Source organism: Lutra lutra, chromosome 11 (genome assembly GCF_902655055.1).
Source record: "Lutra lutra chromosome 11, mLutLut1.2, whole genome shotgun sequence".
In the NCBI taxonomy this organism is placed as follows: Eukaryota; Metazoa; Chordata; class Mammalia; order Carnivora; family Mustelidae; genus Lutra; species Lutra lutra.
In genome coordinates, this window is record NC_062288.1 from 95,188,674 (window position 1) to 95,216,539 (window position 27,866).

The 27,866-nt window shown below is 36.8% G+C and overlaps 1 protein-coding gene across 6 annotated transcripts in view; it reads right to left on the reverse strand.

The window, feature by feature from the left end:
* BRAF (B-Raf proto-oncogene, serine/threonine kinase) overlaps positions 1–27,866 on the reverse strand; it is a 178,676-nt gene that overhangs the window by 38,644 nt on the left and 112,166 nt on the right. For 4 of the 6 annotated variants that reach the window (XM_047694465.1, XM_047694466.1, XM_047694468.1 and 1 more), the window contains 9 exons: positions 24,698–24,846; positions 23,635–23,754; positions 18,603–18,762; positions 11,183–11,219; positions 9,748–9,867; positions 7,415–7,551; positions 7,040–7,157; positions 4,182–4,266; positions 2,666–2,842 (listed from right to left, as the gene is read on the reverse strand). In XM_047694465.1, coding sequence (XP_047550421.1) covers positions 2,666–2,842; positions 4,182–4,266; positions 7,040–7,157; positions 7,415–7,551; positions 9,748–9,867; positions 11,183–11,219; positions 18,603–18,762; positions 23,635–23,754; positions 24,698–24,846 — 1,103 coding nt within the window. The remainder of the gene's footprint in view (positions 1–2,665; positions 2,843–4,181; positions 4,267–7,039; positions 7,158–7,414; positions 7,552–9,747; positions 9,868–11,182; positions 11,220–18,602; positions 18,763–23,634; positions 23,755–24,697; positions 24,847–27,866) is intronic. The other 2 variants (XM_047694470.1, XM_047694467.1) reach the window with 1 other exon arrangement.

The following is a 27,866-nucleotide window of genomic DNA, read 5'->3' on the forward strand; positions in this document are numbered from 1 at the left end:
AAAAGCCTTTCCCCTTTGTTATTCTTTTATTACTCTTTGACTATTTTCCCTTTCCTTGATTTTTTTAAAAAATTTTTAAGATTTTATTTGATAGAGATAGAGATTGAGGAGGGGCAGGAGCAGAGGGAGAAGTAGACTCCCCGCTGAGCAGGGAGCCCAACACGGGGCTCGATCCCACATGATGTGCCCAAGGCAGACACTTAACCAAATGAGCCACACAGGCGCCCTAACACTTCTGTTTTTTTTTTTTTTTTAAAGATTTTATTTATTTATTTGACAGAGGGAGATCACAAGTAGACGGAGAAGAAGGCAGAGAGAGAGAGAGAGAGAGAGAGAGGGAAGCAGGCTTCTTGCTGAGCAGAGAGCCCGATGTGGGACTCGATCCCAGGACCCTGAGATCATGACCTGAGCCGAAGGCAGCGGCTTAACCCACTGAGCCACCCAGGCACCCCAACACTTCTGTTTTGATACGAGAAAGATTTGGCCTCTCTCTCTTCCAGAAGGTAAATCTATCAATAATATATGCAATCATTCTTTCATTTAACAAATATGTATTGAGTATCTATTATAGGCCAGGCCCCGTCCTAGGCATTAGGGATAAAACAATGAGCAAATCAAAGTCTCTCATCTCATCTCATCTCATAAAGCTTTTATGCTAGTAGGGGTGACAGACAATAAACAACTATGTCATATAGAGCTAGGTCGTAAAACAAAATGGGAAGAAGTAAAAAAATGACATAGGTGGGGTAGGAACACTAGTTATATAAGGTGATGACAGAAGGCTTCTTTTATTTTTTATTTTTTTAAAGTAGGCTCCTCGCCCAGTGTGGAGCCCAGCACGGGGCTTGAACTTAAGACCCTGAGGTCAATATCTGAGCTGAGATCAAGAGTCAGATGCTTCACCGGCTGAACCACCCAGGTGCCCTGAGAAGTTTTCTTTTAAAAGGTGCTGTCTGAATAGAGACAGAAGGAAGAAGCTCTATGGATATTTGTGGACTAAGTACCCCAAAGAGCAAAATAACAGGTACAAAGGCTATAAGGAGGCAGCAGGCTTGGCTTGCTAAAGAAACAGCAAAGGGACTGTTGGGATGGGAGCAGAATAAGCTTTTTTTTTCTATCAATGTTTACTATTTTTGCCATGGTTTACTCTCTACAAGACTTTTTTTTTTTTTTTAAAGATTTTATTTATTTATTTGACAGAGAGAGATCACAAGTAGATGGAGAGGCAGGCAGAGAGAGAGAGAGAGGGAAGCAGGCTTCCCGCCGAGCAGAGAGCCCGACGCGGGACTCGATCCCAGGACCCCGAGACCACGACCCGAGCCGAAGGCAGCGGCCCAACCCACTGAGCCACCCAGGCGCCCCTCTCTACAAGACTTTAATATACCTTTCAGATTTGAACAGACTCAGATTCTAACTTCTATGAGAGGCTGAAATTGTTTTAAGTCTAGTGGATAAGTGGGACTGTTACTGAATAGGTTATCATTTGCTGCAATGAGCATTTTGGTTGAACACAGGCTTGTAAGCAATCCAAATTACAGACATACTGCCTAGTTTGGACACAAAGAGGGTGATAGTTCAGCGGGAAGACATAAAAGCCAGATCTGATTTTGAGTCCTGGTCTTATGCTTACTTGCTCTGTCATCTTGAGTCATGACCCTAGTAGCAGTACACAGATACACTTTTACCCTTTTATTCTAATTTTAAAATGTAAAAGAAGCATAGTGAATATGGGGAAAGAATAATGGCTTGGGAGTAGGATTCTGAATTAAACACCTTTGCTGCTGCTTATTAAATGTGTAGCCTTAGACAGTCATTTAAAAGCCCGAATTTCCTTATCTATAGAAGCAAATAAAAATATGTACTTTATAAAAGCATTATAAAGATTAAATGACATAATGATCAATGCATGTGAAAGCCATTTGTATACTATAAAATGTAAATTTAAGATACATACATACTTTTAAACTACCCATAGAGCTTTCAAACTTGTATCTTACCATTTAAAATTCATCTAAATGCTTTCAAAATTTATTAAGTTTTACTTGATTTATCTTTTCATTTGTACTTAAGAGTTGCATGCAAAATTTATCCTTCCCAGTTGGTTCCCTATTTTGATTGATGATAAATTCTATTCAAATAACCTTTGATCTTTTAAATTACATAGCAAAATTCAATGGATATGAACGACTCAGCTTGAAATCCCCAAAAAGGGTCAGAATGCAGATTTTCATTTAAATTTATTTCACTCAGGTGACCATTTCGTAAAGATAAATATGGGTATATGGAGAAAATAATTTGAAAGGGTAACTTAACAATCATTTTGTACACTTCAGTAACTGTTAATGACTTTTCAGTAGGGTTTTTTTGTTTTGTTTTTGGGTTTTTTGGCCTGTTTTGTTTTCTGAACCTCTACTGCTAAAGCACTGCATGCTAAACATAAATTTGCAGTCATGTATTTGCTATCAAATACTTGAAGATAGTTTTTGAAGACTGTACTAGAGATACTCTTTCTTAATATCACATGGTTAGACATTAGTTAAAAGTGTCCATTTGTTACCAGACAGTAATTTAAAAAGGAACCCAAAAGAGTATTAGCTAAAACCTTTAAAATGCCATCAGTGGTCTCAAAAATATTTTATAAGAGATTTAACAGAATGGAACTTACTCCATGCCCTGCGCAGTCTGCCGTGCAATATCTATAAGCTTGATCATCTCAAATTTGGTCTCGATGATGTGGAGATGGTGATACAAGCTGGAGCCCTCACACCACTGGGTAACAATAGCTAGTTGGGGCTTTGTTGAATAGCCCATGAAAAGTAGGATGTTCACATGTCGAGTTTTCCTGTAAAAGGAAAAATGTCAGTAAATACTAAAGGTTGATAAACTTCAGGAAATCTTTAAAAAGTCCAAAAACAGACTAATTATCAGCAAGATGATGTTAGAAAAAAGTATTTTATTTTATTTTATTTTTTTTTTAAAGATTTTATTTATTTATTTGACAGAGAGAGATCACAAGTAGATGGAGAGGAAGGCAGAGAGAGAGAGAGAGAGAGGGAAGCAGGCTTCTTGCCGAGCAGAGAGCCCGATGTGGGACTCGATCCCAGGACCCCGAGATCATGACCTGAGCCGAAGGCAGCGGCTTAACCCACTGAGCCACCCAGGTGCCCCGAAAAAAGTATTTTAAAAAAGACAACAGAGGGGTGCTTGGGTAGCTCAGTCGGTTAAGCATTCGACTCTTGGTTTTGGCTCAGGTCATGATCTCAGGGTGGTGAGATGGAGCCCCACCTCCTACTCTATGCTCAGTGGACTCCTCGCTCAGTGGGAAGTCTGCTTGAGATTCTCTCCCTCTGCCCCTCCTTCCACTCGTGTGTGCGCACACACCTGCTCTCTAAAATAAATAATCTTTAAAAAAAAAAAAAGGACAATGGAAGGATAAATTAAGAAATGACTTTAGGAATCGTCCAGTCTAACATCCTACCCCTTTCAGAAAGGCCTTAAATTTTAATATACTTCAGACAGGCAACTGGAGGTTGCTTAAATACCTTAAATTATGTGAAGTTCATCACTGAGATTGTAGCTTATTTCCTTCACCACTCCCCCCGCCTTTTTTTTGTTTCTTAAGTGATTCTAGTCTTAGAATTCTTTGGGGTTGAGAAAAAATCATTTCCCTACAACTTCCAGCACTGGCTTTCCTTTTCTGCTCTCTGGAATAAAATAGAGTAAGTTTGTACCCTCTTGAAAATAATGGCTTTCAATGGACCCAAATACCCTGAGTTCTGTTAATTGTTTTTCCCCTAAGTTATAGTACCAGAATACTCCTCGTCTAAGTGTCCTTGCCTGGATATACTTTAGTTTGTTAATGACCCTCAAGTTCCATGGTTGATACAATCTTTAAATGTGTTCTATAAATTTAGAATTTTGAGAGTATTATTTTGCTACGTGGTGATATGATTTCCCATGAACAGAATATTTTATTTCTATTAATTCAGTCTAGGATGAATTTTTCCATCATTTATACCACATAACACTGTATACCACTTGAAGAATATAAAGACAAAATATACTCAGACAAACTCCATTTTACTCACTTCTAGTAAAACTGTAAAGCCACCATCAGCTGTCACTGGGAAAGAGAAGATGAAGGTAACTTCTCTGGAAAAGAGTAATTCACACATGCTCACCTGAGTACTCCTACTTCATTTTTGAAGGCCTGTAACTGCTGAGGTGTGGGCGCTGTCACATTCAACATTTTCACTGCCACATCACCTAAAAAAGAATGGTCATTCCAAATGTCATTCCATTTTTTTTAAACTTAAAAAATATATTAAAAAAAAACAAACCCAACCCTGTTGGGTATTTTCCACTAATTACCATGGCTTTATTTCCATACCATTATTAAAGAGCAAACAATGATATCTCAACCTCCCAAAATGCATTACTTTTCTAAGGATAAAAACTAAGGGAACGAAATTCCTGTATTAGTATTTCAAAAAACCAATGCAGGGGTGCCTGTGTGGTTCAGTTGTTAAGCATCTGCCTTAGGCTCAGGTCATGATCCCAGGGTCCTGGGATAGAGCCCCGCATCAGGCTCCCTGCTCGGCAGGAAGCCTGCTTCTCCCTCTCTCACTCCCTCTCCTTGTGCTCCTTCTCTCACTCTCTCTCTCTCTGTCAAATAAATAAATAAAATCTTTAAAAAACAAACAAACAAACAAACAAACAAACAAACAAAAAACCAATCCAGAAAAAGGGCCAACATTGTTTTTCCCCTGGAAATTTAGTTTAACCAGTTAAGTACCCATGGTATTTTCCTAGTTATTTAACAATATTAAACTAGATGCTTTTATTAACTGAATGTTGAAACTACCGATGACAGTCCCAGTAAAGTTTGCCTGAAAGAGAAAACTGCAAAATTTCTTTATCAGAGTACTTAACATGGTTTTTCAAATCCACTGATCTCATTCTTTTGCTTAGGAAAATTATTTAAATTATAATTAAAGAAAAATTTCATGTGAAACAGGCAGAACTCTTACACATTGCCAGTGGATGTGTAAAATGGTACAACCACTTGAAACATCTACTAAAATTGAACATATGTATATCCAGTGGTCCCACAATTCTTTCCTAGGTATACACCCAGCAAAAATGAAACATATGTTCACCAAACAACATGTACTAAGAATATTCACAGCAGCAGTACTTGTAATAGCCCCAAATTGGAAACTATTCAAATGCTCATCATATAGTAGAGTTCGAAAAAGAAATCACGGTTATAGGCACATAATCAATACTACACAGAGGATGGCTTACAACTACACACAATAATACAGATGAATCTTGCACTGTTTTGCAGATATACTATACTTTGATATAATTATTGATTATAATTATTGATTTTTCCTGATTACCAAAGTAATATAGTGAAAAAAATTTTTTTAAAAGACTCTATTTATTTGACAGAAAGAGACACGGAAAGAGGGAACATAAGCAGAAGGAGTGGGAAAGTGAGAAGCAGGCTTCCCACTGAGCAGGGAGCCTGATGCAGGACTTGATCCCAGTACCCTGGGACCATGACCCGAGCCAAAGGCAGACACTTAACAACTGAGCTACCCAGGCCGCCCATGAAAAAATATTTTGAGGACATAAAAAAATTAAAATCTCTGATAATCTGTCACTCAGAAATGATCTTTGTTAACATACTGATAATACATCATATTAGGCTTTTATATGTATGCAATGTGAACATTTATGAATACACATGAAAAGATAACCTAAAAAGATACATAGTAAAATACTGATGGGTTTTTTTTTTTTTAAGATTTTATTTATTTATTTGACGGACAGAGATCATAAGTAGGCAGAGAGGCAGGCAGAGAGAGAGGAGGAAGCAGGCTCCCTGCTGAGCAAAGAGTCCGATGCAGGGCTTGATCCCAGGACCCCAGGATCATGAACTGAGCCGAAGGCAGAGGCTTTAACCCACTGAGCCACCCAGGTGCCCCTGATGGTCATTTTTAATTTTATGTTATATTTATTGGTAGGCAGTATCATAATATGAAGTATTATACATGCTGCTTTGTAAAATTCAATATACCATGGACACCTTTCTGAATCAACAAATAAAGATCACACTATTTCATGCCTATATAATCATATATGGAGATTATCAATTCACCCTGTCCTCTATTAATGAACAGGTAAGTTTATTTCCATTTTTCATTAATATAATAGTCTCTAATGAATATACTTGCACATACATTTGTTTCTGTTCAATTAGTTGTAGTTCTAAAAATGGAATTGTTAGCTCAACATACATACTGACAAACTGCCCTCCAGAAAATTTGTAACAATTTATTTTCCTATTAGCAGTGTCACAATCATAGCAATAAACATGATCAATTAGAAAAAAAAGAATCTGTTCACTTGAGAAGCAAATAATGATTTCTGGTTTTTGATTCTGTAATTCTTTGATAACTAGAGAGGCTAAACATTTTTATATGTTTACTGGCTATTTCCTCCTTTGGGAAGTATGCTTTTAATGTTTATTTGTGATTTATACTACAAAGAAAACCAGCAAAAAGACTTCAAAAAGAAAAAAAATCTCGAGGTACAGCTCTCTTAGAGAATTGTCATCTTTAAAATCTAATGAGTCCTAGGGCGCCTGGGTGGCTCAGTGGGTTAATAAGCCTCTGCCTTCGGCTCAGGTCATGATCTCAGGGTCCTGGGATCAAGTCCCGCATCTGGCTCTCTGCTTGGCGGGGAGCCTGCTTTCTCCTCTCTCTCTCTCTGTCTGTCTCTCTGCCTACTTGTGATCTCTCTCTGTCAAATAAATAAATAAAATATTAAAAAAAAAATCTAATGAGTCCTGGTTGCTGGGAATCCAGTTTTTATTTCTCATAGTATCTTAAGAAACCCTTTGGAGGACTCTTGAATCTGAATAAAATAGCTTAATGTTGCAACCAGTAAATATTCCCTTTGATATTTTTCTATTGAAATGTTAAACATGTCCTGTTTTAACTTGTATACAACTGTATTAGATACATACCATGCCACTTTCCCTTGTAGACTGTCCCAAATGACCCGGATCCGATTCTCTGTCCCACTGTGATCTGCCCATCAGGAATCTCCCAATCATCACTTGAATCCCGTCTACCAAGTGTTTTCTTGATAAAATTTGTGCAGAAGTCAAGCCAAAGCAAACAAAAAAGAGAGAGCAACAATCAGTGTATAGGAATCCTTTAAGCAGAAAACTTACAGGATTATATATAATAATTATATTTATTTCATTAAGGGAATTCTGTGTCACATATTGACATATCATACATCACTATATATCATATAGTCTAAAAGGTGGTATTACATCTAGTTATGACTTCTAAAACAAAAGAACTTAGAGGAAAAAAAGATATGATATTCTTACCATTCGATTCCTATCTTCTGAGGATGAAGATGATTTCCTTTCCCGCTGAGGTCCTGGAGATTTCTGTAATGCTTTCACATTAGTGAGTGAGCCAGGCAATGAGGCAGGGGGGGTGGCAGACAAACCTGTGGTTGATCCTAAGTTAGTGAAACGAAAAATACATCTATTAAAGGAGGATCAAGTATATTAATTTATTGGGGGCAAAGGCTGGGGAGAAATTTAGACTTCTTTTGAAAATGCAGCAGATCTTTAAATATACACCTTTTGGAAATGACAGCCAAAAAAGAGCCTCATTTGGTGATTTGCACTACCATTTCTTTAAGTTTTCTGGCTTATTTAATGACTTTTCTTTTTTAATTTAATGACTCTTAAAACATCTGATTACAGATACAAACTTTGTTTATTGGTACAGAGTCCAGAAAAAAAAAATTACCCTTCTAAAATAAGAGTTCAATACTACAACAATACTCCCAAGTTTTGGTTTCTTTGATGATTAAAAAAGTAAAATCAATTTAAAAGCTTATATATATGTAAAACTCTGTAACTATTTTATGTTACCCTCTATAGCCAATCAATATAAAAACAGATGGAAACTCCCAAAAGGAAACATACTATAATAATGGCCTTAATGTTAAGAGTATCTGGCTCTATCATTTTAGCCACTAAAACTTTAAAAATCCTATACTGTTTATACTATTTAACTCTTAGTTGTAAATATTGGTGAGTTCATTGGTTCCTGGATTCCCAGTCTACTAAACAAAGATCATTTGTTACCCGCATAACAAACTAATGTAAATTAATTAATTAATTAATGTAAACAAACCCAAACAGATTTCTCAAGATTTTTTGAAAAATTGCCACCTGTACAGCGTGAGAACAAAGTGCATGCTATGGCCTCTTGGCCAAGTTGCTACAAATGGAAACATCCTATCAACCAAGTGAGCCCAACAGATACACTGAAAGTAGACTCAGGGGGCAGGGCCACATCCTTTTCCAAATGCTAAGCAAAAATCTCAAGTTCATCTACTGGGTTTAGAGGGGTTCAGGCCAATGACTCCTAGCAGGGCCTAAGTATAGCTAAGTAGAACTGAGATGTCCAATAATATTTGCATATACAGAACAAAAAGATTTCCAGAGAATCTTATCTTTTCTTTCTTTCTTTCTTTTTTTTAAAGAAAATTACTATTTGGAGGTAGGGAGGTGTCACTATCTTTCAAAGAATAAGGATACACCAATGCATACATCTCAATCTTAAAACTATAGAATTTTATCATTACTATATCACACATGTCATCACATAGAATTTCCATGATCTAACTTGCAATTTTTTAAAAGAAAATGGCATCTGGAATGTCTGTAACTAGAGGATAATCCATTTTCACTGGTAACTTTCAACATCCTAAAGCCTTAACTGCCTGCTCAGGCCTCACACTACTATCTACTGAGGATGGCACTCAACTACTTATCTCGGTCACACTCCTCAGCACTCAGGCAGGACTTCTAGCCCATTCTGTGGATTTTATGAGCAATAGGTAGAGAGCAAAAATCTGAAACACCACCACTAAATTCAGAATAAGTAAAAGAAAGTAGCAAAGGCAGTAAATGGAATTCTTTAAAAATATCTACAGCAAGATATCTGTCTGAATTTTGACTTAAATCTTTAAAAATTCAGAGTGCAATTATACTATTAGCTTTCCCCCTCATATTAGGGTATAAGTGAGACCGTCAATCCTCCTATTTTCTAAAGTATGCTAAAGTACCCCAAATATATTATAGACCTTTTTTAAGGCTCCCTACCTTTAATATAAAATGTACATGTCCTACATTTAAAAAAAGAATACTGCTCTTACAGAAAAATAAAGCCAAAAGTCTAGCAAAATCTCATAATTGGAATTTCCATTTTTACTTTTTTAAAAACCACACAAATTGATAACAAATATTAATAGTCATGAAGGCTACTGCCTAAATGGATTAAAATAAAAGTAATTCAAATTGAAGGACACCCCTGCCCCAGCATACATTATTTATTGCAACCCACTGAGTTTAAGAAGTTACCAAGAGCAAAAACTAAGTGAAATAACAAAAAACAAGATGGACATCTCAGCACAGAATTTTCTTGCTTTTAGAAATTTATGACGGACAGCATACAGAAAGCTTGTGGTAGTGAGTTATGTGTGAGGCACATTCAGAGCATTCCAGCCAGGCCAAGCAGAAATTTAGTACTGAAAACTCTCACACTTACAAACACACGCTGTGAGGGTGAGGCACAAACAGTGTCTGTAGTTTATATTTAGTTTGCTTTGGGTGAAAACAAGAAAGAAGAGCCCAACTACCTCTGAACACTGGGCCAGGCTCAAAATCAAACACTATTTCACTGGGGACAGAATGTAGGAGGGGACTGGGAGTCCGGGATTGGCATTTCCGAAGACAGCGCATCAGCTCGTTCAAAGGGGCTGTTAGAAGAGAAAGAGAGGGGCAGGCAAACACAGGAAGACAGACACAAAGAAGAAATGAAAGAAGTCATGGGAATAAATGAGCTGAAGCCTGCTTCACCAAGTAATTCTGGATGTCTAAAAATTTCTGCTTGTTTTCATAAAATCCCGATGACTTTTTATAAAGTGACTTATAACAAGGACAAGAAATGCCATTTGATTTTTGCTACTAGGCAGGCAGTTTGTATGACTAAGTTAACTCTGTGATGCTAACATGATGGCAACATTTAAATGCTGGATGTACTGGGCAAAATTATCAAAAGCCACAGTCATTAAGACATATGAAAGTCAAACTTGCAGCAACATTAATTGGCAGGTTCACAGAATAACAAATGGAAAAAAACCACAACTTTTTTATACAACGTTTATTCAATATAAAATATCTTTAAGTCTGGGCTTAGATATTTTCAAGATAAAGCAGGTCACAGTGAAGAGACTGACTCTCAATAAGATAAACAGGTTTTGCCAAGTCTTCTTTATTAGACAGAAGACAGCTGAAAAAGCAAGCATGGAGGACCACCTGGAAGAAATCTTTAAGACAGTTTTAAATATCATTTTCGGGAAAACCTTATATGGGGCAAAATCTTACTTTAAAAGTACATTCTTAAGCAATGTTTTATGTCCCCAGTTTTCACAGAGTGCTAGAGTGAATATTTGATGAAAATTCTGCTAAGAAATCTCAACTCAAGTGCTCATTTTATTTACTGGACGAATAAGAGGACAACAGGATTTAGGGTCCATTCTTAGGGTCCATTCTGTATTATGTACATTTTGAATCCTTCTAGAAACCTGAAGAGAAGAGGCTGACAATTCTATCAAACTGAGAAGTTGTGACAGGCAACCTAAGGGATTTTCCCTAAAAATGATTAAGGAAAATCAAGTTTTAACTGATTCTAAGCTCAATCATTAACAAGTAGAGGTATTAGTGGAGGCTCCCAAAGGAAATTTAGCATCTCGAGTTTTGGAGATGGTTAGAAACCAGTAGTGGGTAAAATAGTTAAGACCCTCTCTTTGATGATTTTAAAATTGTGGATAATACATTTAAGACTCCCTTTTATGTCCTCTTTTTCTCTACTCATCTTGTAAATCAGTTAATATTGTATTATATATAAATGACAAATAATAAAGTAAAGCAAAAAATATTTGGGGCTTTCTCTACACATTTTTCTCTGTGTCTGTGTTTCATGATAGAAGCAAATATAAAGGAGACAAGCAGCAAAGCAATTGCATTTTTCCCTGAGGTTTTTTTTTTTTTTAAATGGAAATCACTACTTACCTCCGTCACTACGAAACCCTTGGTCTCTAATCAAGTCCTACAAATAAACAGTAATGGATATTTATTCAAAGAATATGGTAAGAAAGTAATAACAACACTCAACTTTTCACTAACCATTAATAGAAAGGTTAATTCAAAATAATACCTATCTTCTAATGACTTCACAAAACAGAAAGAATATGAAAATAGCTGGTGAACCTGATTAACATTTGGAAGCACCTACCAAACTAACCCTATATTGAAGGGATTATTAGTCCTGATCAAATGCTGAAATCCAGTTCAGGCTATTCAAAACCAATGGCTGTGTCACTTCTTAAAAAAAATTCTAACGGCACATGTTAAGAGCCATAAAATGTTCATACCCTTTGATCCTGTAATTCCACTTCTGGGAATTTTTCCTAAGGAAATAATTCAGAAGAAAAAATGATATGCACAAGGATGTCCAGTGCAGCATTATCCATCATACTTAAAAAATCAGAAATAATTATTTCCCTATTATAGACATACTGACATTTGGGTTGAGTAAATTATGACACATCAATTTAGTAAGTATTATGCAGCTACTGAAATAATTATGAAGCTTGTATCATGAGACATGTTTACAATATGATAAAAAATTAAATGTACATGGATTACAATTATAAAAATACAAATGTATAAGGAAACATGAGAAGGGAGAAAATCAAAATGGCTCAAACAAGGGTTTTGTCAAAATCTGTCTTTATGATTAAAACACAGCTTTTTTACAACAGACAATATTGGGGGTGGGGAGCGAAAAGTTTACTGGCATTGCTTGGACCTTCAAGGCAGAACTTCATTTTTTATCCAGTTTAACTTAAATATGAAGGATCGAATGGCCCCAAATGTCTCTAAACAGGCTCAAAGGATCTTTGCAAAGAGACAGCTTTCTGTTTATAGATTAAGACCTAGAGTAAATTCCACAGATGCATTTCTATCATGTATTACATAAAGCCTTCAACATCTTCTACAGAATAACCAACAAATACTTATATATTTGGCAAACAAGGTGCTAGGCATTAGGGGTTGTGTGGCTACCAATAAATACAAAATCCTAGTGGTGTCACTAACTTTGTGTTCCCGAGAGAGTTTGTAATCTAAGTGGCAGAAAGACATACAAACATGGAAGTTAAATAATAAAATGAATAGCTTAAGAAAACAAAAGAGGTACCAAAGAGGTTTAGTTAACTGCCAAACAAATAGTATGGGTGAAAGATTTTTTTTAAAAGATTCTACTTATGTATTTGACAGAGAGAGAGCACAGGCAGTGGGGATCAGCAGGCAGAGGGAGAGGAAGAAGCAGGCTTCCCATGGAGCGGAGAGCCCGACACAGGGCTAGATCCAAGGATCCTGGGATCATGACCTGAGCCCAAGGCAGAGGCTTAACCGACTGAGCCACTCAGGTGCCTCAGTGCTATACAAGTTCAAAGGATAAATAACTGTAAGACCTTATCACTGGTGAAGCATTTCAAGAGATGAGCTATTATTTGGGGTCTGAGGGATAGACAGGAATGTAGGGGGGCGGGAACCAGAGGACCCACTGGACAGAAAGAATGAGACAAAGGCAGAAAGGCCACATTGCTTTCCTTTTTGTTACACTAGCCTTGTGACTCCCCATAACCAGGGATCAGCCAATTTTGGCTTTTTCCACTCTTCCTGCACCATAAACTTCTACTTTTCAATCTATTCTTAAAGTTCTTTGACAACCTTTTTATTTGTTGTAGGTGAAAGAGGATCTTCTATTATTCCAATACTGGCTCTTTCAAATTCTCTCATCTCCCGTAGTTCCTTTCTTATTATTTTTTCCCTTGAGCATGATAGAGAAAACAGAAGCCATCAGAGAACATTCTGTTTTGCCCCTGTATTTATGAATATTTGCATGGTAATGTTAGCCACAATTTCTGAATTCTTACTATGTGCAAGGCACAATAAGAATTTTCAATCCACTGTAAGAGGTAGAAAGTGCTAGCTTCAAGGTTAAGTCATGTGCCCAAGATCGTACAGCCTGTAAAGAGCTACAGAGCTCTAGCTATGTTCTTCTTTAATTCCTCATAGCCTCTGAGGAACATTGTTTCCACATTAAAGGAACTTTACTATATCAATTATTCCATATCTTGTTATTTTCAATCTCTCACACTTCACTTGCTTTTTTCCCTCAAGTTACAAATCTCACATTAAGGGGTACCTGGGTGGCTCAGTCGTTAAGCATCTGCCTTTGGCTCAGGTCATGATCCCAGGGTCCTGGGATTCAGCCCCGCACCAGGCTCCCTCCTCGGTGGGAGGCCTGCTTCTCCCTCTCCCACTCCCCCTGCTTGGGTTCCCTCTCTTGCTGTGTCTCTGTCAAATAAATAAATAAAACCTTTAAAAAAAAGATTCTCACATTAAAAACAACTGTCCCGCAACCCTGCTTTAATCTATGGCACCTCTGTTATTCCTTTACAGCCAAGCTTCTCAAAACTGACACTTAACTCACATCTTTGCCTGCCTTGCTCTCCACCAGCCCTCTCAAACAGCTCTCAACAAAATCAAAATGACAAAATGACATAGTCCAAAAGTCATTTTCAGTCATTCTCACATTTGAGTCTCACTGGCAACTAACATCAACTACTTCAGCATTCTTGAAGCCCCTTTTCTCCCTTTGGCTTCTGCAACACTACTTACTCTTACTCATATGAAGTTAAAATTAGGAAGAGCAGCCCACAAAAGAGACACAGAACCAAAGTCTCTGCCTGGGCCTCAAATGTTAGTAATATTCAATGGGGCCGCATATTCTATCCTTTTGGCAATTTACATATACTCCTTGAGTAATATTTACACTCACGGTTTTAACTGACAAATACTCCAAAATCTGTATCTCTACTCAAGGTCTTTATATTTAACTGCTACTGGACTTCTAAACCAGTGAAGTCCCTCAGACATCTTAATGTCAGTATGTTCAAAATAATAGTTTTGAAATGAAATAGTTTTCATTTCTACAAGTCCTGTTCTTTTTCCTTTGGTATTTCCTATCCTAATGAATGGAATGAATACCATCTATTCACCCAAGCCAGAGAAATCTTGGCATTATCTTCCACCTCTCATCTCTTTCACCTCTTTCTTCTATTACTTTATGGAACAGTGGTTAAGCATAAGCAGGAAAGAGCAGGTTTTATACTCCATTTCAATAATTTATCAGTGATGTGATCTTGAGACATTTCTTAACCTCCCCAAATCTAATTTTCTCAACAGTAAAATAAGAATAAAAATAGTACTTAACCCATGAGTATTTATGGGGACAGAATAAGAAAATTTATGCAAAGCACTTAGTACACTACTTGCCATAAAGTAAGCGTTCATAAACAGTAGGCATTTTCAATATCATTCCTAAGTCTTGCCTACAAATCTCTCATGAATTCAAAAGATTCTTCCAGAATATAGAGCTGAGCACTTTCTCTCCCACTCGAAATTTTTCGAACTCCCTACTACCAACTCCTACAGAGACCTTAAAGTAAGACACAACGCCTTTCAGTATGGACTCTACCTACCTAGTTTTGTCTTCTACCATTCCTCACCCTTCTCCTGAGCCCTAAACTCCTACAATATCAACTATTAATTACATCCCATGCAAAGATACTTCCATACTTTTGCACGTACCATGTCCTTAACTGTCCTTTCTTCTAAAACCCCCACCAAGCGTCCTTAATCAACTCCTACACATTCACCTTTTACAATGTGATCTAAATGTTACCCTTTCTCTGTTAAATACTCTTATATACAACAAGTTAAGAGTTTATTACCCTCTTCTTCATGTCTCTTTATTTATATGTCTGATTCACCCACTAGACTGTAACTTCTTTGAGGTCAAAGACTGTGCTAATTCATCCTTAATTCCCAATTCTGTCATACTGCCTCTCTCAGAGTCAGTACTGTCAAGTATGTCAAAAACAAGTCAAAGCAATCTTGTTTACTAGAATGATAAATGATAAATGATGATTGGAGCTGAATGAAATGACTTGAATTGAATGAAAATGCTAAAGAATTTATACATTATCTTATAATCAGTGCGAAGTCAATCAAAGTTTTCGAACAAGGAAACAGATGATGACAGAGATGTAAAAAAGTCCAGAGGGTAATAGTCTAAAAGGATGTTAGTACTCAAAGTAAAAATGGCTATAATTTTGAATATCATGAGAACAGACCTGAGAAGATTTTATTTGTTTTAAAGATTTTATTTATTTGACAGAGAGAGAAAGAGACAGCAATAGGGAACACAAGCAGGGGGAGTGGGAGAGGGACCAGGATTCCCCTTGAGCAGGGAGCCTGAGGCAGGGCTTGATCCTCTGGGATCAAGACCTGAGCCACTGGCAGATGCTTAATGACTGAGCCATCCAGGTGCCCCAAGATTTGATTTCTTATTTCACAATCTCATTATTCCCATATTTCCCTCTCCTACTTTTTTCTTCCTTTGTATTCAGGTCTAGTTAGATAAAGGAAGACTTTATTAGTTGAGAAAAATTGATATTAGGAAAAGGCCACTTAAAATGAATCCAATAAAAATAGAGAAAAAATTTCAAAGTAAAAAGTGGGAGGGGTGCCTTGGTGGCTCAGTTGGTTAAGCCTCTGCCTTCAGCTCAGGTCATCATCTCAGGGTCCTGGGATCAAGTCCCACATTGGGCTCTCTGCTTAGCAAGGAGCTGCTTCCCCCTCTCTCTCTGCCTGCCTTTCTGCCTACTTGTGATCTCTTTCTCTGTCAAATAAATAAATGAAATCTCAAAAAAAAAAAAAAAGTGGGAACAAAGTCCAGAATTTAGAAATTTATCTTGAAAAATGAAATTAAAATCTATAATAAAGTTTTACTTTTACATTAATAAATTTTTTTTTGAGGATTTATTTATTTATTTGAGAAAAAGAAGGTGGGGGAAAGGAAGAGGGACAGAGAGAATCCTGAAGCAGAATCTACACTGAGTACTGAGCCCGATGCAGGGTTTGATCCCAGGAAACAGAGATCATGACCTCAGCTGAAATCAAGAGTCGGCCATGCAACTAACTGAGCCACCCAGGTGCCCCAGCAAACTTTAAGTTATAATTTCAAATGCTAATTCTTAGACATCAAGGTTTTTTTTGTTGTTGTTGTTCTTAATACAAAAGTTGTGATAGCACGAACTAAAATCCTCAATGTCATATTCACCTTTTACATCACAAGCATAATCATTTTTTTTTTTTTAATTTATTTGACAGACGGAGATCACAAGTAGGCAGAGAAGTAGGCAGAGAGAGAGGAAGAAGCAGAGAGCCTGATGTGGGGCTCGATCCCAGGATCCTGCGATCATGACCCAAGCTGAAGGCAGAGGCTTTAACCCACTGAGCCACCCAGGCGCCCCAGCATAATCATTTTTATAAAAATTGTAGGCACACCTGGGTGACTCAGTTAAACGGCTAACTCTTGGTTTTGGCTCAGGATATGATCTCAGGGTCCTGAGATGGAGCCCTGTGTTGGGCTCTACACTCAGCAGGAAATTTGCTTGAGGGTTCTCTCCCTCTGCCTCTGCCCCTCCACCTGCTCATGCTCTCTTTTTCTAAAATAAATAAATAAATCTTTATAAAAATTTTAGAGGGCCTCATCAATTCCCTGAAGGGTCTCTATCAATCCTTTGATACTTAAATAATTTTCATTTGAACAGCCTATTATATTGTCATTTCACTGCATCTTTTCTATTGTTAACTGGACTAATTTATTTCTACTGAATTCCTTATTTCTCAGTGGCTTTTCGTAATTTCAGTAGTTCTTCAAAGTCCTTTTTCACTGTCTTCATAAAAGCTTTAAAATCTTTCCTTTTTGTGGGGGGGCAGATTTGCAATCAATCTGCACTATGTTTTCATTGAAATGTTGGATAATAATGTAAAGGGACTGGAATGCAAATTCCATGTATTAGATGGGGAGGGATGTTTGTGGGGGGATTAATATTAAAGTAGTCTGTTACTAAGTGAGTATTTTCCTGTTAGGACAATTTTTTGCTTCTCTACCCAACCTCGTAACTATGAGGACTCACATAAGGAATACCTATAAAATGAGAAAAATTCCCATCTTCTAACACACTAGTAATCACCTCACTAATTCTAATACCCTGTTTACCTGGGGAAACAGTTTTAACTTCCTTTTTATTTTTATTATTTTTATTTTTATCATTTTTAAAATTTATTATTTTTATTATTTATTTTAATTTCCTTTTAAAATACAAATTACTTTCCAAGGCAAACAAGCTTGATGGGTTTTGTGTTTTGTTGCTTATTACAGAGATTAAGGATAACCTACATTCTTTCTATGAAAGCACAAATTCTGGGAGAAGAGACTCCTAATTCTAAGATCAGGATCCTCAGCCCACTACAGCTCAGGTAGCAAGGGCAAATTATTATCTTCTGTAACTCAATTATCGGATTATCCTGTAAAGAAAGTTTTGTGGAAATGAAGCCACACCCATTTGTTTCTAATGTATTATATCTGGCTGTTCTCACACTACAATGACAAAATTCAACAGCTGTCATTAGAGAGCATATGACCCATAAGCTAAAGTATTTAGTATTTAGCCATTTAAGAAAAAGTTTGTTGATCCCTGGTCTAAAATATGGGAAATTTCCTGTTTCATATTCTTACCCTTTTACTGAAACAAACATTTTTTTGATGATCATTTATGCATTTAGTTCTAAGACAGGGGCCAAGTGAGCTAATATTAGGAATGGTTTCTGCCACCAAGAAGATTTAATTGAAGAAGCAACTAAGGTAAGTTACAGTGCGCAAGATAAAAGTGGAAAAGTAAAAACATCGAGAGTGACCAGCCAAAGGGTGGTTAAAATAATTGATACAATGATTACACAAGAGAAGATACGTTTTTAAAAACGAAAGATTAAAATCTAATGAGAAACTTTACCAAAAAAATGCAAATATTCATGATATATAGAGAGATGGAATACAACAGTAGAGTCAAAAAAGTAAGGAAGGTAAAAGGTAGTTTTGCATGTCTTGTACATAAAGTAATGATTAGTTCTTAAGGGTTATTTAACTCAAAGTTGTACTTTTAGAGATTTAGATAAAGATCTCAAATTGATCTTAATAGAAAACCTGCAGTTGTATTCCTATTTCGTTACCATAAAATGGCCAAGGGACTATCTGTTAAACAAACGAAGAAGATAAGATTTTTGCACAAACAATGTCGTAAGGAAAAAATCAGAACAACTCCATAGTGCGGCACCAGTTAAGTATTTAATACCATCAGAGAAGATGACAAAGCTTTTCTGATCAGTAATTCATGAAAAAGTCTATTGATAATAATAACTGACATGCATTTCTGATCTATATTACAAGTATAGCACCAAAAAAGAAATACACTCGAATTTTTTTTAGTTCTAACAATGCTGGATTACTTACATCAATATTGACAGGTTCTATTGTGTTTATATGCACATTTGGAGCTGATGAGGACCGGTCTCGTTGTCCAAATTGATTTCGATGATCTTCATCTGCTGGTCGGAAAGGCTGTGGAATTGGAATGGATTTTGAAGGAGACGGACTGGTGAGGATTTGGGGCCTGGAAAAATCAAGTCATTGAAAGATAAGATTCAGAGCAACTTTACAGAGATAATAACATTAAAAAAATGGATGATATAAAGATTTCCTTATAAAGCATTCAAAACCTAGCAGTAATTGGGTTAAAAAAAACTAATATATGCCTACAGCTAATACTGACAAAGCTGCTTTGGCTCAAGCAGATCCTCTGGGGACTATGAGTGGTAACTGATTCTTATCCAAAAAACTCCAGGGAAATCTACAAATGGTGAGAAATTACCTGTGGTTACTCAGCTAAAGGAACTCTCTAAAGTTACACAAAAATCCCTAGTATCTAACTAGAGACTGACTGAATAGTATCTGCTATTTTATTCTACCTTTATCTTTTCCTGACAGCTGAAGTTACTAAAATGAGATTTTTATGCAAAGTATTAGGAAATTATGAATATTTTGAAAATACACCTGTGGATTTCAGGGCCTGAAAGATGTATCTGTTGCTTTACATAGCATTGAATTAAAGTCTTGAACAATAGCAAAAGACCATTTGCAAATCCAAAAGATGACCCTTATAGTGTTATCTCTCATACTTTAAACTTTTTACCATGTCCAATAACCGAGCAACAAAAAAGAATCACATGTTAAGCATTAAAGAAAATCTTTTTTAAAAATTGCTTTTTGGGGGCGCCTGGGTGGCTCAGTGGGTTAAAGCCGCTGCCTTTGGCTCAGGTCATGATCCCAGGGTCCTGGGATCGAGCCCCGCATCGGGCTCTCTGCTCAGCAGGGAGCCTGCTTCCCTTCCTCTCTCTCTCTGCCTACTTGTGATCTCTGTCTGTCAAATAAATAAATAAAATCTTTAAAAAAAAATAAATTGCTTTTTGATGAGATCATCAAAATAGGTAACAGAATGATTTTGGTACTATAGATAAATAATAAATTCTATGATATCTCACGGCCCTGAAATGAACCTGGCACTCACAGAGCACACTGAAGTTTTCCAAAGAGATTGTAAACATCAGTGAGGAGTCTAGGTCCCTCAGAAGGGATAGCCAAGGAATTGGGAGGGGGATATCATGTGATAGAGGAGGTACAGTTGTCTCAGTGAGCTCCATGAAGACCAATGAATGACACAATGCTAACAGCCTCTCCATAGAGATTGGTTATCATTCTACCCCATTTTATGCAATCTCTGTAATAAGTGATTATTAAGACATAGCCAGAAAGACAATGTGGAGGAATACAAAGACATTTTGTGAGTGGACAGGGTTTAGAGAGGAATTGGAAGAAAATATAGTACAAAAGGAATAGACAGAGGTTTGAAGGGCCAAAGAAGCCAAACAACGACAAAAAGTTTTTTGTTTTTTTTTTTTTTTTGGTTCTGAATAGGGGCGCCTGGGTGGCTCAGTGGGTTAAGCCTCTGCCTCTGACTCAGGTCATGATCCCAGAGTCCTGGGATCGAGCCCAGCATTAGGCTCTCTGCTCAGCAGGGAGCCTGCTTCCCTTTCTTTCTTTGCCTGCCTCTCTACTTGTGATGGCTCTCTCTCTGTTAAATAAATAAATAAAATCTTTAAAAGGTTCTGAATAAAGCACATTAACAAAACCTGAACCACACCAGTTTACAGTTTGACTCTCTGAAGAGAAAGGGCAGAGAAAGAAATTTTGAGTTTATCTGTTCTTATAAATGGAGTCCACTTAGAACTGAAATAAAATAAAAGATTATGTACTTTAAAAAATTAGTATCACCCAATGAGAATTACAGGCTAAAACTGATGGATCTGGCCTTCAGAAAAGTTACCATGCTCCACTTGTCCTTTTTACTCTATTAATTACTGAGAAATTTTTAGTTTGTGACAGGGCTCTCTTTGTTTTAGGCAGCCAACATATGCCTTGTGCTGAGGTGTTTGGGGAACAGAATGTAAAAAGAATGTAAAAATCACAAAACTTTTTTTTTTAAAGTTTTGGAAAATGCACCTACTTTTAAAAAACCATAGCTGATTTAAAGTCTCAAGTCAATAGCATAGTTAGTTTAAGTTAGGACTTAAAAGTGGAAAGAGCTTGAATTAACTACAGTTGTAGAGGGAGTCTAATTAATATAATTGATCTGGCACAGGCCTAAATGATAGCCAGTCATTCCTGAAAGTCACTAAATTAAGATTTTTACTGCAATGTGTAGTTTTATAACAAAGCAGAACATGTATTCAAAGGGCACTGGTCCAGAAGTAGGAAAAGCAAAACCTGGATTTAATATGAGCGATTTTATTACCTAAAGAGATGAACAGATATGTAAGAAAAAGATGATATCTTGCATATTACACAAACTCAGAAAGAGTCTATTTGACAGCTGGTATCTACCACCACCCAGTAGAAGGCATATAAGGTCAATCTTCCTAGCCCTGACAGCAAATATATAACTCTGGATAAAACTGCAAGTAGCTATGTCCTGGTACCATTAAACATCTGAGTCATGTACTAATCCCATGCTTAACAAAAGCAATCTTTGGATTATAATTTGGTTTGTCACAAATATCTTCTAAAAGCAGACAGAGTCTGCTCCATCCAACATACGAACTTTGGTCTATACACAGCTATATTTCTCATGGAAATGAATTTACCTGGAATTCTGATTTAGTCTTTTCTAAATTCCGGTCACTGTAAACCACTTTATCTCTAATAATTCTCATCATTTGTGGGAACTGATAAAATTCAGTTTCCATACTGGGATGTCTTTACCTGGACCAAGACGATTTATACCCTATGAAATATGTTGGGAGCCAGCAAACTGGTTTTCTCCCGACACCTCTATCTATTTTGCTGCAAACCTCTTCAAAGCAGTATTAGATTAAAAAGAGAAAAAATGTTACCTTTAAAACCCTTCAGCAAATTACCAGTTAGTTTATATCTCATTTTTCAATCTAGAAATCTTTTTTTTTTTAAAGATTTTATTTATTTGTCAGAGAGAGAGAGGGAGAGAGAGCGAGCACAGGCAGAGAGAATGGCAGGCAGAGGCAGAGGGAGAAGCAGGCTCCCTGATGATCAAGGAGCCCGATGTGGGACTAGATCCCAGGATGCTGGGATCATGACCTGAGCCGAAGGCAGCTGCTTAACCAACTGAGCCACCCAGGCGTCCCTCAATCTAGAAATCTTAAAAGTTTTTTTAAGAGTATTAAAAGTTTTGAAGCAAAGTGACTACTTCTGTTCAGCAATATGCAAATTTTAAAACACTGACTTTTCAAATACTCAAACATCCCACAGCATTTTTAAAAAGCAGAAATGGAGGTACAAACTGGCCAATGTATCACTTCAATATTTCTTGGTTACATCCATTATTATATGTATTTCATGAGCACTACAGTTGTTATAAGTACTATTAACAAAATGCAAAGGAAAAGCAGTATAGACAGGATTGGCTTCTATCTTTTCATAGGCACATACAGACACTTGTGACATAAAAGCATCAGGAAAACCAAAGTTAGAACACCTTTCTTATCACTTGCTCAAGACCAGAATGTACTTTGGTTTAGTTATAAATAAAATACTCGTGGCATAAGCAAATGGTTCTCAGTTTTAAGATAGCAACCTTTCAATGGAAGGTAACTGTCTGGATCATTACCATTATAAACCTTCAGAAAGACCATGTTAATTTCATTGTGGTGTTCTGTAACGCTGCTCACAGAACTGGGACCTGCCAGGAGTAAATGCCATAGCCAAAATATTAATTAAAAACCAAAACAAACAATAACAACACTTTGATCTAAGAAAGACCCAGGTACTATAAAACTAACAATAGAGACAGTAGGAATAAAAGGACTCCAACAGACCAGGTAACTGTTACAACCTGACCAAAAAAAAAAAAGACTGCATTTTCTAGTGTTCCAAAGTAGATAAAAGCATCCAGTCTTTAATACAAATCTTTTGCTAATTTTTCTAGCCTATGAAACCTCTAGAAAGGTTGGCTTTGTAAAATTACAGGTCTCAGGATCGTCCACTTATTTTTTTCTGTCTTTAGGCAGAAAAGATAGCATTACATTGTAAAGAGAGGAAGGAAGTAGGGTTCAAACTGACAATAAATATTCATGATCTTAACTAATGATCTCTGGAATATTATAGAACAGAATGGTATGTGGGGACATTTTTTTAAAACATATGCTTCCAAATACAGCATAATTTATTCTGTCTCAAATCCAAAAGGTAAAGAGAAAGCAGACCTACGTAAGAAATTCTCCAAAACACTAATATCTGTTACTCATCATCATCTTTTTTTTTCCCTCCTATGAAGCTTGAATATATGGTGCTTTATATCACCTTTAAAGTCAGTTTTACCTTTATCTTCCACAACTAATACTATTAATATTTTTCTTTACACATATCCATCCTTTCTCCCCATTCCCTTTGTTTATGCTATTTCTCCCTCACCAACCCACCACCATGCTTTTTATTCCCTGGATTCATTCAGATTCTAGAATTCTTCAAAGTTCAGTTCAAATCCCATTTCTTCATTAAATATTTTTGACTACTCTGCTTTTCTCCTGTTTACGGGAAACATGATCATATTTATGTCCTCACATGGTTTAAAATATCATAGCATCTGAGAAACTGTAGACTATAATTATATACAATTTTTAAATTGTTTGCCATTGTCTCACTGGTCAATGCTACTTTTCTAAACGGGGGGTCATATACTTCTATATTTAACATTACCTAATAAAGTGATGAGCACAAGGCAGGGACTCTTAACAAATGCATGTACGAATTTGCCTGATGTGATAAAATAAGTTACCTGAAGAAAAATCCTTAATTTAACAATCCAAGTAGTTGGAAAGGTTTATAATTAACCAAAAGATCCAAAAGAAACCAGCTCAAAAAGCACTGTCATTGAACAGCAGGAGTCAAGTCATACCCAGTAGAATCGGAGGGGGGAGCAGAAGGGGATGATCCGGACGTAAGGGCAGTCTCTGCTATGGAGGCCTCCTCCTGTGGTATTGGGTGGTGTTCAAAGAACTTGGAGACAAACAGCAAACTGTGAGGCAAAAACAAAAACAAAACAAAACAAACCTAACTTGTGCAAAACCCAGAAGCTTCATACACCAGAATACATTATAGAGTTAACAGAAATATTTGGGATCAAATTCTACTTTCAGAAATGACTGTTAAATTCAATTAGTTGTGTTTTTGCCTGAAGGCTTATTAAAAAAAAAATTACATTGTACTTTGAAAAGCAAGCTTATAATCTAAAACTAATTGCTCTATACAGCGAATTTCTATATATTAGAGAGGAAAAATCATGCTGTATGGTTAAGGAATTAGAAGAAAATATATCTACCCTCTCAGATTACATCATTATAACATACTTTATAGAGCTGAATTCTCTTTGCTCAAGTGATTGAGAAAAGTAAAAAGACCTTAGCAGTAGTAGCAGCAACAACAAAAAAGATTACGATAGACTTAGTCTAGTCTATTACAGAAACTCCGGCATAAAGCAAATAGAAATTTTAGAAAGAGATACACTGGGTACAAAGATTTTATATCTTACTTTTAAATAAACTGGGCAGGGGAGGTTGAAGGACAGAGAAAGAGACGGAGAGAGAAAGAGAGAGAGAGAATACATATAATTTACAAAATAGTGATAGAACCAGAACCCCGATCTGTGATCCAAAAATACAATGGTTAACTTAATTGAAATCACACCCACTCTCCTCCCAAAAACCATCTAAAAATGATGTCTATGGGCAAGGGATCTTTATTAATTAAAAGAGGGTTTAAGACATAAATGAGATGTATAGCTTAATCAGAATTACAATTCAGGAGAGCAGTAATGGCTATACTACAGCATATTCTCCAGGCATCCTTTTTAAATTCCCCATAACTCTACTGGACAGAAAGTTCCCAGGCTCTAATATACACTAGTTTCACATAAAGAAAAGTAAAATGTCGGTAGAAAAGAGACTTCTTTGATTACTTACTCAAGTTGGTCATAATTAACACACATCAGTGGAACCTCTGTACTACAACGCTGGTGAAATTTATAACCACATGTTTGACAGCGAAAACCCTGGAAAAGCAGCTTTCGACAAAAGTCACAAAATGCTAAGGTGAAAAAAGTTTTCCGTACCTGCAAAGTAAAAAACACCATAGAGAATTTCAAAAACTTGCAAGAATCTTCTCAGAAATCAACTTATTTACTCTCTTGCTTAAAATAACAAATCTTTAATATGTTCATATCATGAGAGTGCCTTACATAAGAAGATATTAAAATGAAAACCGGGGAGGGGTTCAAGACAATAGATGGACTATATGTATTTATCTCCCACCCAATACTACTATTATAAAACTCAGAAGTCGAGAAGATGTAAAGTGAGTAAAAGACTGGAAACTATTTTCAAGCTTGACTCCATAAAAGTCAAAACAGAGATGATAACTGGAAACTATTTTCAAGCTTGACTTCATAAAAGTCAAAACAGAGATGATGAATAGAAGGAGGGATCAGGGATGAAAGGAAGGGTAAGGGCATACTTTAGTAATGGTACAAAGAAAGGAGTTAAGAGATGCTTACTGGTGCTGACAGAACAAGAAGCAATGGTATCCTTCTATTACTTAAAGATACAAAGGTATCCAACAGAGGATCCCGCCCCAAAAACCAACCACCACCACCAACAAATCACACTGCAGAAGGGGAAGAAGAAAGAAGAAATGTAATGCTACAAATGAACTAATTCCCTTTGGAATCAGTAAATGGTGGCTGAAGTTGGTAAAGCAAGAAACTATGGCTTAAAGTAACTACTTAGTAATGGGAAGATAATCACTCAAAGAGCTTTCTTTCTTTTTTTTTTTTTTTTAAGATTTTTATTTATTTATTTGACAGAGAGAAATCACAAGTAAGCAGAGAGGCAGGCAGAGAGAGAGGAGGAAGCAGGCTCCCTGCTGAGCAGAAAGCCCGATGTGGGGCTCAAACCCAGGACCTGGGATCATGACCTGAGCCGAAGGCAGCGGCTTAACCCACTGAGCCACCCAGGCGCCCCTCAAAGAGCTTTCAAAACAGAAACTAACAAGGCTACAGGACAGGAAAATCACCTAAAAGACAGTAAGAACCACTTCTAACTAATTACTGGTTTGTTAGAGGATTAGAACACCTCAATTTGTGAACACTCCTCTCCAGGAAACTTAAAAGGCAACATGGAAGAACTCCATGTCAGAAGGCAAATGACTTACACAGAGGTCACATAAAAGAATGGTGTTAGGGAGGCTCTACTACAATAACTATTGAAGCCAGAAATTATTCTTAGTGTATCTGTTTTGGGTATAGAATAAGCAGAAAACGTAAGAGAAACACCAAAATGTTAACAGTGGCTACTTCAGAGTGGTGAGAGCATGCGTGACTCTATTTTGTCCTTTGTCTTTGCTGTGTGTGTGTGTGTATTTAAAGATTTTATTTATTTATTTGACAGAGACCAGTAGGCAGAGAGGCAGAGAGAGGGTGGGGGGGAAGCAGGCTCCCTGCTAAGCAGAGAGCCCGATGTGGGGCTTGATCCCAGGACCCTGAGATCACGACCTGAGCCAAAGGCAGAGGCTTAACCCACTGAGCCACCCAGGCGCCCCTGCTGTGTGTATTCTTTATTCACCTTTTTCTCAGATAGTTTTCATCACTAACAATAATAAGAAACACATTTTACATCATGACCCAGGACACCCCTATATTCAGACACTAAAATTTACCCTGACTATATATAATATATATCAGGACTTCCTATTATATGGGAATGTTTTTTTATGATCCATTAAGTTGATTTCAATACCCACAGTTTACCAAACTTTTTTCAGTAAACATGCATTTAACAGGATAAAAAGTTTTCAAAAATAATGTCTCATCAGGAAAATGACATCTTAGCACATCAGGCACTCTAGGGTTTTTGCAACATTCAGGTAATTTTAAGAGTGGCTCTTGTTTGCTTTACCTTTTGGGGTATGTAGCACTTTCTAGGGGATACAAAGGCAACTGCCTGTTTTTAGTTTTGTTACTGTTCTGTTTGTCTCTGGATATAAAAGAAATTAGAAAATCTTTAACATTTATGTTAGCTAATATTTGTCAAAGCAAGTGTTTTTTTGTATTTCTTGCGGAATTTCAGAAAATAAAGCACAGAAAAATATAAAACGTGTTCCCAGGAATCAGCATTTTACAGTCCTCTGAGCCTCCCTTATCCTCTCCATTTCTCACTCACCTAATAATCTGTTAAGTTTCATGAAGCTCTAATTTCTCTTTTCATTAATCTACTCGCTTGCAGTCTTTCTTCCAGCTACTGATTCTACTTGAAAACTACGTGTACCAGACTATTTGTGTATGTGAAGAAGAAAACCAAATAGGGCAGGAGGGGAGGAGAGAAGAAAGCAGAGAGGAGCTAAAATGAGGAGAAACAAATGTGGGAATGCATTTGAGTATAAATTGTGACATATAATTGGACCTGGGAATATACCTTTGTCAATAAAAGTGATTACAGGAAGGTATATTTTCTTGTTTTTCTACCTCTCCTGCTGCCTCCACCCTGGCAGTTCCCAGGGACTCCTGAAATGTAGGCGAATACCATAGGAACTGCTTTTATAATGGACTCCAGGAAACTGGGAGGATAAGCAGCATTCCTTGAATTGCCAGGAAATCCAGCACAGGGAAGCAAAGGAATTCTCTCTCTTAAGTAGAACACTTGCTTTTACTCTTGCCTCTACATGACACTCAGTGCAATTGTTCTAAAACACAAACCCACATGTCTCCCTTGATCACAATCAATTTCCAATTATTTTAAAGGGAAGTGTAAATCTTTAATGTGCCTTACAAGGACTACTAGGAGCTGGATTCTTCTTACTCTACCTGTAACTCCTGCTACACTGTAACCAGCCCCTCTCCAACTTGACACCATTCCCCCTGAACTTCTTTCAAGACTGAGACGTCCCATGCTTTCTCCCTCTTTTCCTCTGGTGAGAGTGCTCTTCCCTTACCTCCATCTGCTATTCCCTCATCTCTCAGGCCTTAGCTTAGAGAGTTCTTCCTTTGGGAAACCTTCCTCACTCCCCAAAGGCTAGGTTAGGAGTCTACTCTGTGCATCTACTGTACTTTATACATACACAGTAATTAAGAGTGTTTAT